The sequence below is a fragment of the Myotis brandtii genome, unplaced genomic scaffold, assembly GCF_000412655.1.
Source record: "Myotis brandtii unplaced genomic scaffold, ASM41265v1 scaffold686, whole genome shotgun sequence".
Taxonomy (NCBI): Eukaryota; Metazoa; Chordata; class Mammalia; order Chiroptera; family Vespertilionidae; genus Myotis; species Myotis brandtii.
Genome location: NW_005370683.1, coordinates 5,120,990 through 5,135,677, shown reverse-complemented (window position 1 = coordinate 5,135,677; position 14,688 = coordinate 5,120,990). Strand labels below are relative to the sequence as shown.

At 41.2% G+C, this 14,688-nt stretch overlaps 1 protein-coding gene across 4 annotated transcripts in view; it reads left to right on the top strand.

Annotated features, from left to right (window-relative positions):
- Window positions 1–14,688, top strand: part of NELL2 (neural EGFL like 2) — a 369,972-nt gene that overhangs the window by 31,980 nt on the left and 323,304 nt on the right. The window contains exons 1-3 of one of the 4 annotated variants that reach the window (XM_005881706.2): window positions 1,196–1,334; window positions 2,048–2,133; window positions 2,560–2,688. In XM_005881706.2, the coding sequence (XP_005881768.1) occupies window positions 2,079–2,133; window positions 2,560–2,688 (184 nt within the window). In that variant the 5' untranslated portion in view covers window positions 1,196–1,334; window positions 2,048–2,078. Of the gene's footprint in view, window positions 1–1,195; window positions 1,335–1,395; window positions 1,414–1,483; window positions 1,656–2,047; window positions 2,134–2,559; window positions 2,689–14,688 lie in introns of those variants that run through there. The other 3 variants (XM_014529575.1, XM_005881707.2, XM_005881704.2) reach the window with 3 other exon arrangements.

Genomic DNA, 14,688 nt, shown 5'->3' with positions numbered 1-14,688 from the left:
AGATCCTGTTTTTTTCCCCCCTAAAAATTCCAAGGGCAAAGCCAAAAATGTCCCACTCATCTCATTATAGTATACTATAGTACACTTTGCTGAGAAGGAGCCTAACCCTAACCAGGAGGTATTCTGGTAACCAACTAGTTAGGATCCTGTTGGAGAACTCAGAATCTACCTGTATGGATGGAAAGTTAAGAAACTCAGTTGAACTTGTATAGATTAACATTTTAATCGCTTTGAAACATAACATTTTCAATATGGGAGTTGAAGATCATTATTCAAATTCACCTCAAAATTTTAGGGCTATGTTGAAAGTATTATATGCCATCGACCTTGAATATACTTTTGCCTGCTGAGAATTAGATCTTAAATGATCTCACTGTTATGGTTCTGGCATGTATGGTGAAAGGATGGGTAGAGAGCATTCATGAATATGATCAACAGTGGGGCGGCGGGGTGGGGGGAGGCTTTTCTCTCTTTCCCAGGTTCAGGTTTCTCTCTTTCTCTAGTCCATCCATATTTTTATGTCTATGTCTATGTCTATGTCTATGTCTATGTCAATGTCTATGTCTATGTCTATGTCTATGTCTATGTCTATGTCTATGTCTATGTCTATGTCTATGTCTATGTCTATGTCTATGTCTATGTCTATGTCTATGTCTATGTCTATGTCTATGTCTATGTCTATGTCTATGTCTATGTCTATGTCTATGTCTATGTCTATGTCTATGTCTATGTCTATGTCTATGTCTGTCTATCTATCTATCTATCATCTATCATTTATCTATCTATCATCTATCTATCTATCTATCTATCTATCTATCTATCTATCTATCTATCTATCTATCTATCATATATTGTCTATTCCTTTTCTGGTGGGCAGACACACTGTCCCTGCTGCCCTTGCCTCCTGCCAGGTGCTTGTCCTGGAGAACTAGAGCCCTGGTCTCCCTGCTGCTTGGCGAGGGGGCGCACGAGGTCCCGGAGCTGTCCAGCAGTTCCTGGCTAAGTTCTTCCTGGTTCTCTCCGCACCTGGGAAGCTCTCCAGCGCCCCGCCCCTGGCACGGATCCTCCCCTCCAGGGCTCCCAGGGCTTCCTAGGCTTGCCACCCATCTCCGCCAGTCTCCCTCTAGCGTGCGTTGGCAGCCCTCCTCTGCACGCCCCTGAGAGGGAGTCCTCTCTGCAGCGCCCCGGGCTGCTCCGGAGCCCCGCGCAAGATCCTTCGTGGGCTTTTCTTTCCTTTGCCCAAAGGGCGGGCGAGCGTGTCTTCTTCTAGTCTTGCCCGCTGTGCTGTTGGTCCTTTCTCTCTGTCTTTCAAGACACGCGCCCGAAATCAAGGGGTAAGAGGAAAGACCACCCATCAACTTAGCACCTTGCATGTAGATCTTTCCATCCGGAGAGGAGGCTGGCTTTGCCCAGGTCAGCCAGGGAGTAAGGGAGGAGGGAGGGAGCTGCAGCCACTCTGGGGCTGGCTAGATGGCTCTTGGAAACCTAGGAGCCGGGTGCGGGAGAGGGACGCACAGCGCCGGGCCTCGCCCTCGGCGGTCCCTCCCTCCTCCTCCTCTCCCCGCCTCCGAGGTCCCGCCCCGCCCTCCCCAGAGGAGCTGTCTCTCTGCCGAGCGTCTTCTGTGCTCTCTCCATTGTCTCTGTCTTTACAACAGGTTTGGGCGCTGGGAAGACGGGCGGGTGCGGGGCTGCCCCATCCTAGGCTTTTTGGGGGGCCGCCTCCCTCCTTCCGGGTGTGCGTGCCTTCTGCTGCCTTTATTCCGGCTCAGGAGCTAATTTCCCCGCAAAGCAGCCTCCGGGCAAGTCTCCCCCTCCTCTGGGCCCCCTCCCAGCCGGCCCGCTGCCTGGGCGCTGCGTGTGGGAACGGTGTGAGCTTGGAGGGTCCAAGTTCTTCACGTGCCAGGGGGTCCTCCCTTTTCTGTTTTAGGCAACCAAACCGTACTAATCCTACTAATCTGTAAATCCGAGGCAGCGGCAGGAGAGACAAACGCTATTTTCCCGCTTGATTCCAAGGACCGCTTCAATTTTTATTTTTATTTTTATTAAGAGGGGGACGATGGACTGAGCAGATCCACGCCATGGAGTCTCGGGTCTTACTGAGAACCTTCTGTTTGATCCTGGGTCTCGGAGCAGGTGAGTGGCCCCAGCGCTGGGCGGGGGGAAGGGTTGGCCCCAGTTGACTGGGGACAGACGCCTCGCTTTTCCTCCACCCCAAGTAGGTCTGGAGTGGGAAGCCTGGCAGAGGGGGCGGCTTTGGACTGTGCTTGTCTTGGAGACGGAAGGGCAGGTCACACCCCTAGTCCAGGGTCTGAGGGCCCCAGGGGAACTTTGCACCCAGAGGGGTTTGAAGTAGGTCAGGGAAATGGGACGGGGTGCTCCGCTATTTAAAGCGTGGCTGCTGGTCTCAGGTAAGGCTCTCCGCGCGGCCAGGAGGGAGCCGCCTCTCCCCAGTTCCCAATGTTGTTGCCCAGACGCGGTTCTTTGCTGCCCTGGAGGAAGAGGCATGCATTTTGATGGAGCTTTCTCTTTCTTTCCTCCTCCCACTCCCACTGCCACCAGTTTGGGGGCTTGGTGTGGACCCTTCCCTACAGATTGACGTCTTAACAGAGTTAGAACTTGGGGAGTCCACGACCGGAGTGCGCCAGGTCCCCGGGCTGCATAATGGGACGAAAGCCTTTCTCTTTCAAGGTATGAAGAGCTTGCTGAATCCTTGTGCAGGTTTAGTTCAGATAAGCCCGGGAGTGGCCTGACCACTCCTCTGTGCCGCCTCATGGGCGATAGGATCTGAGCTGAGATGTGGAGGGGTCAGTGTGAAATACACACACCTTCCATCTCTTTTTAAATGGCTTGGTTTTTCTCGCCCCCCGCCCCCCCCCCCCCTTACTTTGTACTCTTGCCAGTTCTAATGGATAGTGCCTTAATTACTGTACAGAAACTCCAATGGCAGATGGTAGATTTTAGAGTCTGGGGAACAATGAATTATAACACAAATGCCTCATTTGGGTAAAATTGATTTAGGTAGGAAGGAGGATAGCTTAATCGTAGTTAAGACACTGCTCTCTGAAAGTTTCAGGTACAATGGTGCCTGGTTGGGAGGAATTTCTTCATGTGGGTAGCTTTCTGGAAACATGAATACCGCCCAGTAGCTTTATCTATTGTGCATCACAAACAATATATCTGGGACACGATTCCTCATTGGAAGATCATGATTTTTCCTTCTTCATCAATGACAAGAGACAGGGAATACTATTTCTTAACAATTACTTGGAAAATATTTCAAATGTGTGCTAATTCAAAAGTATACCGGCATCACCATTACTTGTATACTTAGGATTTTAAAACTTTTTTTTGAAGTTACGAGGCATTGGCACAAGTGTCTACATTTAAACTCTATTTAATTGTGTTGTATAGTCAGAAGCAAATTCCAATGCATCAAGCCTCGGACTTTAATTTAATTTACTAAAGCTTTAGACCATTGCTGGATTTGTGGAAAGATGCTGTAATAAGAGTTTCTAAAAGGTGGCTAACCACATTCAGAAAGATTAGTTTCAGATGGTGAAGGAGAGATGAAGGCAAAGGAGAAATGGAGTTTGGTGTAACATATCTGGTGGGCTGACTAAAGTGTCTTCTCCCTTCCTCACCCCACCTAGATTTTTTCTTTTGTGATTTTGGTGCCGTGACTTCAAAAGAAGTGTAACTCATAATTCCTAAAGAGTTAGATATGCAAAATAAAACCACTTCAGCAAATCTGCCACCAAGAAATAGGCATAAAAAACCCCCCGTGTTTCTGTGGTGGTGCTATTGCCTGATACAGCCAGTAAGTGTCACCATGGACAGTAACACCAAAGCTTATAGTTGAAGGAGGAGGAAATTGACATGTGTTGCATTTATTTAAAACAAGTTTACTTGTACAAGAAATAAAAATGTAAATTTTTTTCATTAGGGTGAGCGCACTAAATGTTTCTGTGACAAATATGATAAAATTATATTTTACTATTTATTTTTATTACTTAAAGGTCTTTTTTTTGGATTGGGGTATATTATATCATTTAAAAATAATGACTAAATCTAATAAAGGAAATAAAACCAGACTGTTAGAAAAATTCAGAGTAAAATAGAAGTGTCATTAGGGTTAAGCTTCTTTTCCTTTTCCTTTCTTTCTTTTTTTTTTATGACTGCTTTTAAATTCTTGTGAACACAATAGAAAGTTATTTCAGGACTGCTTATTTGTGTAACTGGGGAGCTTTACAGAAGCTAAAGCTCCTATTAAAAAGAGGTCTTTAAGTGCCTTAAATTTTTCAAAGGGCCTTTAAAATTTATCAGCGGTTCTCAACCTGTGGGTCGCGACCCCTTTGGCGGTCGAAGGACCCTTTCACAGGGGTCGCCTAAGACCATCCTGCATATTAGATATTTACATTATGATTCATAACAGTGGCAACATTACAGTTATGAAGTAGCAACGAAAATAATTTTATGGTTGGGTCACAACATGAGGAACTGTATTTAAAGGGCCAGAAGGTTGAGAACCACTGCTTTAAATTATATTAGTGTTCTTCATACTTTCTTCTGAAGAGTGTCTGAGCTGTTGCAAATACAAACCTCCAGGACTGGGCATTTTATGTCCTCATGCTAGACAATTAGACAATTTCTAAGAAATAGTTACAAGAGATCAATGTCTTTTCATGATTCATTTATTTATTTATTTCAATCATGATTCATTTTTTAAAGGAATGTTTACTATTCATTTTTATTTAGATTGCCAGCTCTTCAAGTTTGGCATTATATTGCAAATACATAAATCTCATGAAATATATGTTCTTTTAATTGTTCATAGTAACTATATACAGTGCACATTGATGAATTGGCTATTTTTGTTTCCTTGTTGGTACCAAGTCCAATATTTAGAGCAGCAATTTTCAACCTTTTTCATTTCATGGCACACATAAACTAACTACTAAAATTCTGCACCACACCGAAAATATATTCTTTGCTGACCTAATAAAAAGAGTAGGTACAATTTTGATTCATTCACACCAGATGGTTATTGTTGTGTTGGCTGTTGTCTTTAATTTTTTTTTTTTAAATTTGACAGTCTAAGGGAAAAGAGGTGAGTGCCCCAGACTAAAAAGTTAGGTATGGTTTAAAAATTTTTGTGGCACACCAGTGTACTCTGTGGCACACCATTTGAAAATCTCTGATTTAGAGTAAATGCCTAACAAATACTGTGTATGAGATTTGAAGAGGTAAAATTTCATTTCCTGCCAAATGATGAACTTTATTTCATATAGCCAATCAATCAGCAAGTATTTGCTGCCTGCTATGTTCTCAGTAGGCATGTATTCCTGATGTATTGATTGTATTCTACTGATTTCTTTTATTCTGAGATTTAGATTCTGAAATAGACAGCAGGTAGACCTTTGGCCTTACTCCATAGTTACTTTGGAAAGATTTTTTTTTTCCTGTTATTAGAATGTGGAAACTATTTGTAAGAAATCAGTTCTGACTCCCTCCTACTGCTTCACTGGGATTCTGTGGATTTTAGAGAGACAAAAGCTTTCAGACTCTGAAGATTTTACGGATTCAATTTATAGTCAATTGCGAGTGCTGCAGATCTTTTTGTATAGTGTGTAAAATGGCATAGCAAGAATAGTAACAAATTACAAAACCTGTGAGATGTCCTCAGATTTCAAATAAACCTATCAGATAAGTTACTTTGAGTTATCAGATATGTTTTAAATAGGTGAAACAGATTTTGAGCCATCAAATTTTTCCTGCAGTGGTGTAACTGTTTTCTTTTGTTCTTAGCTTTAAAATAATTTCAATGTATAGTTTCCCAGTGATTTTTTCTCATTAAATATTGCTTCTCCTTCTGCCTACTTCATTATTCTCTTTAGCAATTTTTAAGATTCTTGCAATTCAGTACTTTTTGTTTGTTTTCTGTTAATTCTCACCTGAGGATATTTTTTCCATTTATTTTTAGAAAGAGTGGAATGAAAGGAGGGAGGGGGAGAGAGAGAGAGAGAAGGGAGAGAGAAGAGAGAGGGAAACATTGATGTGAGAGAGACACATCCATTGGTTGCCTTCCACACGCACCCCCACCAGGGCAGGGATTGAACCTGTGACCCTTAGGGGCATGGGCCAATGCTCTAACCCATTGATGGTGAACCTTTTGAGCTCGGCGTGTCAGCATTTTGAAAAACCCTAACTTAACTCTGGTGCTGTGTCACATATAGAAATTTTTTGATATTTGCAACCATAGTAAAACAAAGACTTATACTTTTGATATTTATTTTATATATTTAAATGCCATTTAACAAAGAAAAATCAACTAAAAAATGAGTTCACGTGTCACCTCTGACATGCGTGCCATAGGTTCGCCATCACTGCTCTAACCACTTACCCACACTGGCTAGGACTGTAATTCAGTACTTTTTGAAACTATAAATAATTTTTGTAACTTGTTGTGCAATATGAATCTACTATTACTTGATAGTTATACTTTATTACATATGCATTCAAAAGAAAATATGTTCACAAGTCAACTCTTATGCCAATATATGAAAACGAGTGAAATTGGGCATTTGGTGGTGGGCCATTGACAAAGGTAACTGCATTAAGGAAAGTGAGCGACAATATTTGTCTTCAGTATGATGGTTAATGAGCCCATATGGATTTAGGGATAATACTTATTGTCCCCAATATAATAAAATAACACAATAACTAAGAGACAGACTCAGAAACCAGACTGACCCAAGTGGAATCTCATTTCCTGTTTTACTACGGTGAAATTACTTAATTTCTCTGAGTTTTTATCCTCAATTATAAAATTGATGCTGTTATGTTGATTAAAGGAGACCTGTCCATTCATCCAAATAAATTTTGTTGTATAATTACTATTCTTCTACGTGTTAGGCATATAACAAATGAAGAAGTGAGAACTTTGTTTTCATAGTGGCTTGAGATAGTCATTACACAAACAAGCACACAGATAATTTGATCATCATTAAGAAAAATGATATGAAGTAAAATAAAAGTAAAAATGATATGAAGTCCCATAAAAGGGTGTAATGGGACTCTACATTTCCATGTAGGGAATCACAGGATCCAGTCTTTGAAGAAGAGTAATTTAAGCAGATAGCTGAAGGATAAATAAAAGTAATCTGGAAAGGGGATCTGTGGAGATTCAGAGAGGAAGAGTAACAAAGGCAATGAAATAGCATGAGCAGAAATTCTGGAATAAGCACGGCGCATTTGAGAAAAAGGAAGAAATCAAAAGTAGTGGAAACATATGGGTTGTGATATGAAATGAAGCAAATGAAGAAATCAGGGACCAGGTTACATGCTAGGTCATCTTTATATAGAGTAATAAAAATTGTCATTATACAGAGATATATTAGGGTGGGCAGAATAATGGTCCCTCAAATATGTGCACATCCTAATCCTGGAAACTGGAGAAATGTCATGTTACATGTCAGTGTGGAATTAAGGTTGCTCAGAGGATTAAGGTTGCTAACCAGCTGACCTTAGGATAAGGAAACTATCCAGGAATATCTGGGTAGGTATCAGGTAACCACAAAGATCCTTTAAACCTGGAAGAGGAGATAGAAGAGGGATGCAATGAGAGAATGACCACACCCGCCATTGCTGGCTTTGAAGATAAAAGTGGGCCATAGGCCACAGAATGTGGGCAGTCTGAGAAGCTGGAAAAGGCAAGAAGATGGATTTCCCCTTAGAGTGTCCGGAAGGAACACAGCACTGCTGAACACCTTGATTTTAGCCCAGTGAGATTCACTTTAAACTTCTGATCTCCAGAACTGTGAGATAAGTGTGTATTGATTCAAGCCACTAAGTTTGTGGTGATTTGTTATAGGAATAATAGGAGGCCAGTACAGATTTTGATACATGGAAATGGCGGGCAGCTGTAAGAAATACCTAAAAATGTGGAAGTGGCTTGGAGTTTGGACATTTGGCATAGGCTAGAACATGATAGAAAAAGCCTATATTTTATGAAATAGATTCTTACTAGAAAAATATGGATATTGGTGAAGACTCAGAAGAAAATGAACAGTATGGTAGAGAAAAAACGAAGTCACCTTAGCAGTGGTTCTCAACTTTCCTAATGCCGCGACCCTTTAATACAGTTCCTCATGTTGTGGTGGCCCCCAACCATAAAATTATTTTCGTTGCTACTTCATAACTGTAATTTTGCTACTGTTATGAATTGTAATGTAAATATCTGATATACTGTATGTGTTTTCCGATGGTCATGACCCACAGGTTGAGAACCGCTGCCTTAGAGAATACCTAAATTATCATGAACAGACTATTGATAGAAATATGAACATTAAAGGCACTGCCAGTGAAGGCTCAGATAGTCATGAGGAACATGTTATTGGAAGGGAATCCTTGTTAGATAATGGCAGAAAACTTAGCTGAATTGTGTTTTGAGGTTATGTGGAAAGCAAACTTGTAAACAATGAATTTAGATATTTAGCTGAACTGATACATATGCAGAGTTTTGAAGGTGTTTTTTTTCTGCTCATAGTAAAATGTGTGAGGAAAGAGATAAATTGGGGGAAGAAATGTTAAGGAACCAGAATTGATATTTGAGAAATTCTCAGCCTATCCAGATTGAAAAGATGCTAAAGTTAGAAGACTCACTGTCAGGAGAGCCTGCCCTAGAGAGGAAGCTAATGGTGTAGGTGGAAATCCTTTTGCTAGTACCTCAGAAATAAGGTCAAAATATTTAGTCACATAGAGGGCTCTTTTAAGAAATTGAACCTGCGGCTCATGGATTACCTCAAATATCTCAGCAGAAGCCAGTAATAGAGATGGATTTATCCAGGAATTGTCTGTAGAGGAGCCTCTTTTTTTTTTCTTTTCTTTTTAGTGAATTTATTGGGTGGCACTGGTTAACAAAAGTTTACAGGTTTCAAGTGCACAATTCTACAACACAGCATTTGTACACTGTATTGTACGTTCACCAGCCCAAATCAAGTCTTTGTCCATCACCATTTATGCCCCCTGTGCCCTCATCCACCTCTCCCCACATCCCCCCTTCCCCTGGCAGTCACCACACTATCGTCTGTGCCCATGAGTTTTCTCTCTCTTTTTGCTCAATCTCTCCTCCTGGCCCCCGACAGTTGTCATCTGTTCTCTACCTATGAGTCATGTTAGTTCATTTTGTTGATTAGATTCCACATATTAGTGAGATCATATGGCACTTGTCTTTCTTTGGTTTATTTCATTTAGCACAATGCTCTCCAGATCCATGCTGTCGCAAAGGGTAAGACTTCCTTCTTTTTTATGGCTGAGTAGTATTCCATTTGGTAAATGTACCACAGCTTTTTTATCCACTCATTTACTGATGGACACTTGGGCTGCTTCCAGATCTTGGCTATTGTAAATAACACTGCAATGAACATAGAGGTGCATATATTCTTTCTGATTGGTGTTTTGGCTTTCTTTGGATCAATTCCCAGAAGTGGAATTGCTGAGTTATAAGGCAGTTCCATTTTTAATTTTTTGAAGTAACCCCATACTGCTTTCCACAGTTGCTGCACCCATCTACATTCTCTCCAACAGTGCACGAGCGTGCCCTTTTCTCCACATCCTCATCAGCACTTGTTTGTTGATTTATTGATTGTAGTCATTCTGACAGAGAGGCTCTTTTCTAGTGGAGGAAATCTCCATGACACACGTGGGAGACCCACAAGGTTCTCGAGAATATTATATCAGCAAAACACTCCTGGCTCTTCCTGAAAGGGGAAATGAGGGGATATAATAAAAAAGGTTGTTAGATTCCAACAATTCTACGAGCAAGAAACAGGCTGATTTACGTACTCAACTGCAAGCATGTGCCACCTGTACTAAAAAATAACACTGAATCAGAGGGCAGAACTGAGAATCCAGAAGGCAGAGCCAAGAGCCCAGAAGGTAGAGACAAGAATCACAGAAGATTATTCCTGGACTTTGAAACCAAATGCAGTTTTCCTGGCTGGTTTTCAAAATTGCATGGGTCCAGTGTCTAATTTTTCTAACTTCTATTTTTTCCCTTTTTTGAATGGCAATGTCTACAACTTACCCTATGTCTATCCCACCATTCTATTTTGGGGGAAGATAACTTGTTTCTTGAGTTTCACAGAGAGGAATTGTGCCTCAGAAGGGATTATACCCAAAGCCTTATTTATACCCAATTTAGATGATGAAATTTGGGCCTTTTGAATTGATAAGAACTTAGAGACCAGATTTAAACTTTGAGTTGATATCTAATGGGTTGAGACTTCTGGGGACTTGGATAGAGTGAATGTATTTTGCATGTGGGGTGGAAGTGAATCTTTGGGGGTAAAGGCCAGACTGGTAGGCTGAATAATGGTCCTCCAACTGTCCACGTACTGAATCCTCAGAACCTATAAATATGTTGTGTGGCAATGGGGAGGGTGGGGGGAGATGAAGGTTGCAGAAAAAATTGAGTTTGTTATCAGCTGACTTTAAAATATGGAGATTATCTTGGATTATTTGGATGGAGCCCATGTAATTACAGGGTCCTTTAAATATGGAGGAGGGAGGTGGAAGAGTCAGTGTCAGTGTGATACAATGTGGTACAATGAGAAAGACTAGATTGGTCATTCTGACTTTGAAATTGGAAGGTGGTCATGAGCCAAGGCATGTAGGCAGTCTCTAGAAGCTATAAAAAGCAAGAAAATAGATTTTGCCCTAGTACCTCCAGAAGGGACGTAGCCTTACAGTCATCTAGATTTTAGCCTAATGAGATTAATTTTAAACTCCTGACCTCCAGTACTGCAAGATAATAAATTTATGTTGATTTAGCCATTAAGTTTGTGGTGATTTTTTATAGCAGCAATAGGTAAGTAGTATATATGTTAAACATTGACATTCATTTGTTTGTAACTGAATTAAACTTTTTTTTTCAGTCCTCCACAACTATTCATGAGAGTGTATTTGTAGAGTGGTTAGAAATTTGAACTACTGAATTAAAATTTTCCTAGTCATTTGGGGCTTACAATGGTTTCTTCCACGTAAAGTCAGAATCTTCATACTAAATTCTGAGTCTTTAAGGGATTCCCGTTATCATTTAACTATGAGCTCATGCTGAGAACAAAGAGAGTATAATCAACTGCTGGGTCTTTTTATTGAATTCTTATTTCAAAAATATAACCCCCCCCTCCCAAAGGTTAATCCAGAGGTGAGGTGGAAGGGGAAAAATTAGAAAGCATGAATATTTTGGAAGTAGAATGGATAGCACTTAACTTGGTGTTTGGCACCAAGTGAGTGTGGTAGTCATAATTACGGACAGAGGCAAGCATAACTAGAAGTCTCCTGTCAAAAGTGCCAGGGCCCTGGTTGGGTAGCTCAGTTGGTTGGAGTGTTGTCCCAATTCTCCAAGGTTGTGGGTTCAATCTCTGGTTGTAGCACTTACAAGAAGCAACCAATGAATGCATAAATAAGTGGAACAACAAATTGATGTCTCTCTCTCTCTCTCTCTCAAATTAATATAGTTTTTTAAAAACGTGCCAGGGATCTCTGCAGGATGCCAACTAGGCTTGATTTGGGAGGAGCTGGAGCAATATTGACGGGCTCTGGCAAGTAGACAACTTTGTAAGTCATGGCTGAGGTGCACCCTGGATAGCAGCTGAAATGAAGGACCCCGGCCTTTCTTTGGCTTTATCTCTCCCTCCGCCCCCACCTCAGCTCATTCTCCTCATGCTGGTCCCAGAACTCATTCTTACAGACATCTATTCTCTTTCCCATTCTCGTTATTATTTGTTCATAATTTAATACCTGCTTACTGATAACTTAGGTATTAGACATTAAGGCATTATGGTGTGATATTTCCTGTTGATTTTACTTCAACTTATAAAGTATTTGTTACACTGCTTCTGTGTGTAAGGATGGGACCCAAAGTGTAATGGAAGAAGGAAGATATCTACATAAATTATTACAGGGCTAAAAAAGTACCCCAAATTTGGGATTTTATCTTAAGAGTGAAACTAGAAAATATGAAAATTAAATGTTCTAGTCTATAGATGACAAAATGTAGGTAATTATCTTGAGCTAATTATAAGAAGAAATAGGGTAAAATCAAGTGCTGGGTATTCTTGTTTGTTTTTGCAAAAATACCTGAGAACTCTGTCTTAACCCTTCCATGTGAAATCATTGTTTTAAGATATGCATAATTCTTATACAATTTTTAATTTTTCATGTTTAAAATTTATGTACCTGCGTTAGATCATCATAAGTTGGTGTCTTTGTGTTTCATTTGAGCACTTCTCTTATAATGATTTTATTGGCTTCATGAAAATGTTCTTCTTTTGCTGGGATTCAGTTTAAAATTTACATTGAAGAGATAGATGCCAGTCTATGTAGAAACTCATTTTATAAGCAAACAGTTTGTTAGTGGATATATTTTTAATGGTAGCTTTTGCTTCACTGTATAAACTCATATTCATTGAAACTCGAGTATTGACCACTGTAATTAAAAAGAATTAGGGAGAGAGATGCTGGGAAAAATGATGGAGCACGACTCTTCCCTTTCTCATTTGGCCAGCTTCCAGGATCTGGGCACTTGGCCAGATATACTTTGAGTTGTTCTTGATGGCACCTCTGCTAACAGTCTTCATTCTGGGGAAGGTATGGGGAACCCTGGCGACCTTGGGTCTCTCCCTACAGAGGGAAGAGTTAGAATGAGGACAGTAAACCATTGCTCGAAAGGTCACTCTCTACAGATGTAGACAAAGAGAAATAAGTGATGGAGGTAATTCTAAGTTTATATTGATGTGCAGTAATAGTAGTGTGGACTTCAGAATGAGACATCTTGGGTTCAGATCTTGTCTCCTTTGTTCACTAGTTGTGTGAACTTGATGTTGTTACTGATCTCCCCTTCAGCTGAGAAAACAACAGTACTGCTTTTTAGGGTTGATGTGTAGATTACATGAATAAAACTGTGCCTAACATTTACTAAACATTTACTATATTTTAAATATTGTTTTTATTTTGGAATTAGCACCAGGTCATGCCCACTTGCATTTTTTTAGGGGCTCCCAGGCAGTAATGGTGGATTTTTTTTTGAGAAGCAAAGGGAAGGTAACTTTCATGTGACAAGGGGAGGACAGGTGAGGGTAAACTGGAGCAGGGGAGAAACTGGCCCTGAAGCATCTTCTGTTCTATTTTGGCTGTTTTGGTTTTGGGGAGAAGGGGATATTCGGATTTGGGTAGAGAAGGATGAGAATGAGTGGCCAATTCGGAGAGGAAGGAGTATAATCTGCCCTTCTATCACAGTTTCGGAAGTGGGGAGGAGCAGAGAGAAAAGCAACAACAGGAAATTCAGAGTGTAGCTCCTCTGTAGTCGCCCAACACATTACTTTTCAAGCATATTAAAATTTACCTTAGATTTTGAGTATATGTTACGGGGAGAAATGTTAGGAATTTTGAGAGACAGATAACACAGTTGATGTACCTGTCAGAGTGATCTTGGAATTCTTGGCAAGGTACTGGTGTGGTCTGTTGGTGGGAGCTGGTGGTGGAGGGTAGGATTTCTGGAAACCTTGCATGGCGGTTAAGGGCAGGTGCAATGTTGACAGAACCGTTGGGTGGTCCTGTGAGCCCTTTCTGAATTGGACTCACTTTCCCTACATTTCCTGCCACTTCTTTGGCTCCTTTTCTTGAGTGTCTCGCTGACATTGTTGTTTATTTCTGCAGCCCAATGTCCCTCTGTTAATTTTTATGCAAGTGGCACCTGGGCCTCTGGTTTTTAAGTGATTTGCTGTCTTGCCCTTCTTCTGAGACTGTCAGTTCTCTAGGGGAAGGATCATGCTCTGTATTTCTCCTGACAACTACCAGCTCCCTGCCAGGTACCTTCTCTAGGTTCTTCCGGGTTCTTTTTCCTGATGAGCTTTTACATGTCATTCAGGACTCAGCTAAGATAACACTTTGACTACAAATCTTTCCTTTGGTGGAATTATTGTTACTTTCTCTTTGCTCTCTTAGCATCCTCTATTAAAACAACCACCTCACTGTATCATTGGTAATCCTATGTAATAAAAGGCTAATATGCAAATTGATTGAACGGCAGAACGACTGGTCATTATGATGCACACTGACCACCAGGGGGCAGACCCTAAATGCAGGAGCTGTCCCCTGGTGGTCAGTGTGCTCCCACAGGGGGAGGGCTGCTCAGCCAGAAGCTGGGCTCAAGGCTGGCAAGCGCAGCTGCAGTGGCAGGAGAGTTGGCGGCAGCACTAAGGATGTCTGACTGCCAGTGGGACATCCCCCAAGGGCTCTCAGACTGCGAGAGGGCGCAGGCCAGGTTGAGGGACTCCCCCACCCCTGAGTGCATGAATTACATTAACTGGGCCTCTAGTTTTTATATAAAAACTCTGACGGCTTTTCTTTTTCTTGCTGCTACTTCTCTGGTCCAAGCCATCACCATCCTTCATCTGGATTACTGCCCTAGCCTCCTGTGTGGTCTTCCTGCTTATATTCTTGCTTCCACATAGTGGAATATATATTTTTAAAAATATTTTTTATTGATTTCAGAGAGGAAGGGAGAGGGAGAGAGAGATGGAAACATCAATGATGAGAGAGAATCATTGGTTGGCTGCCTCCTGCATGTCCCCTACTGGAAATTGAGCCCACAACCTGGGCACATGCCCTGACCAGGAATCTAAC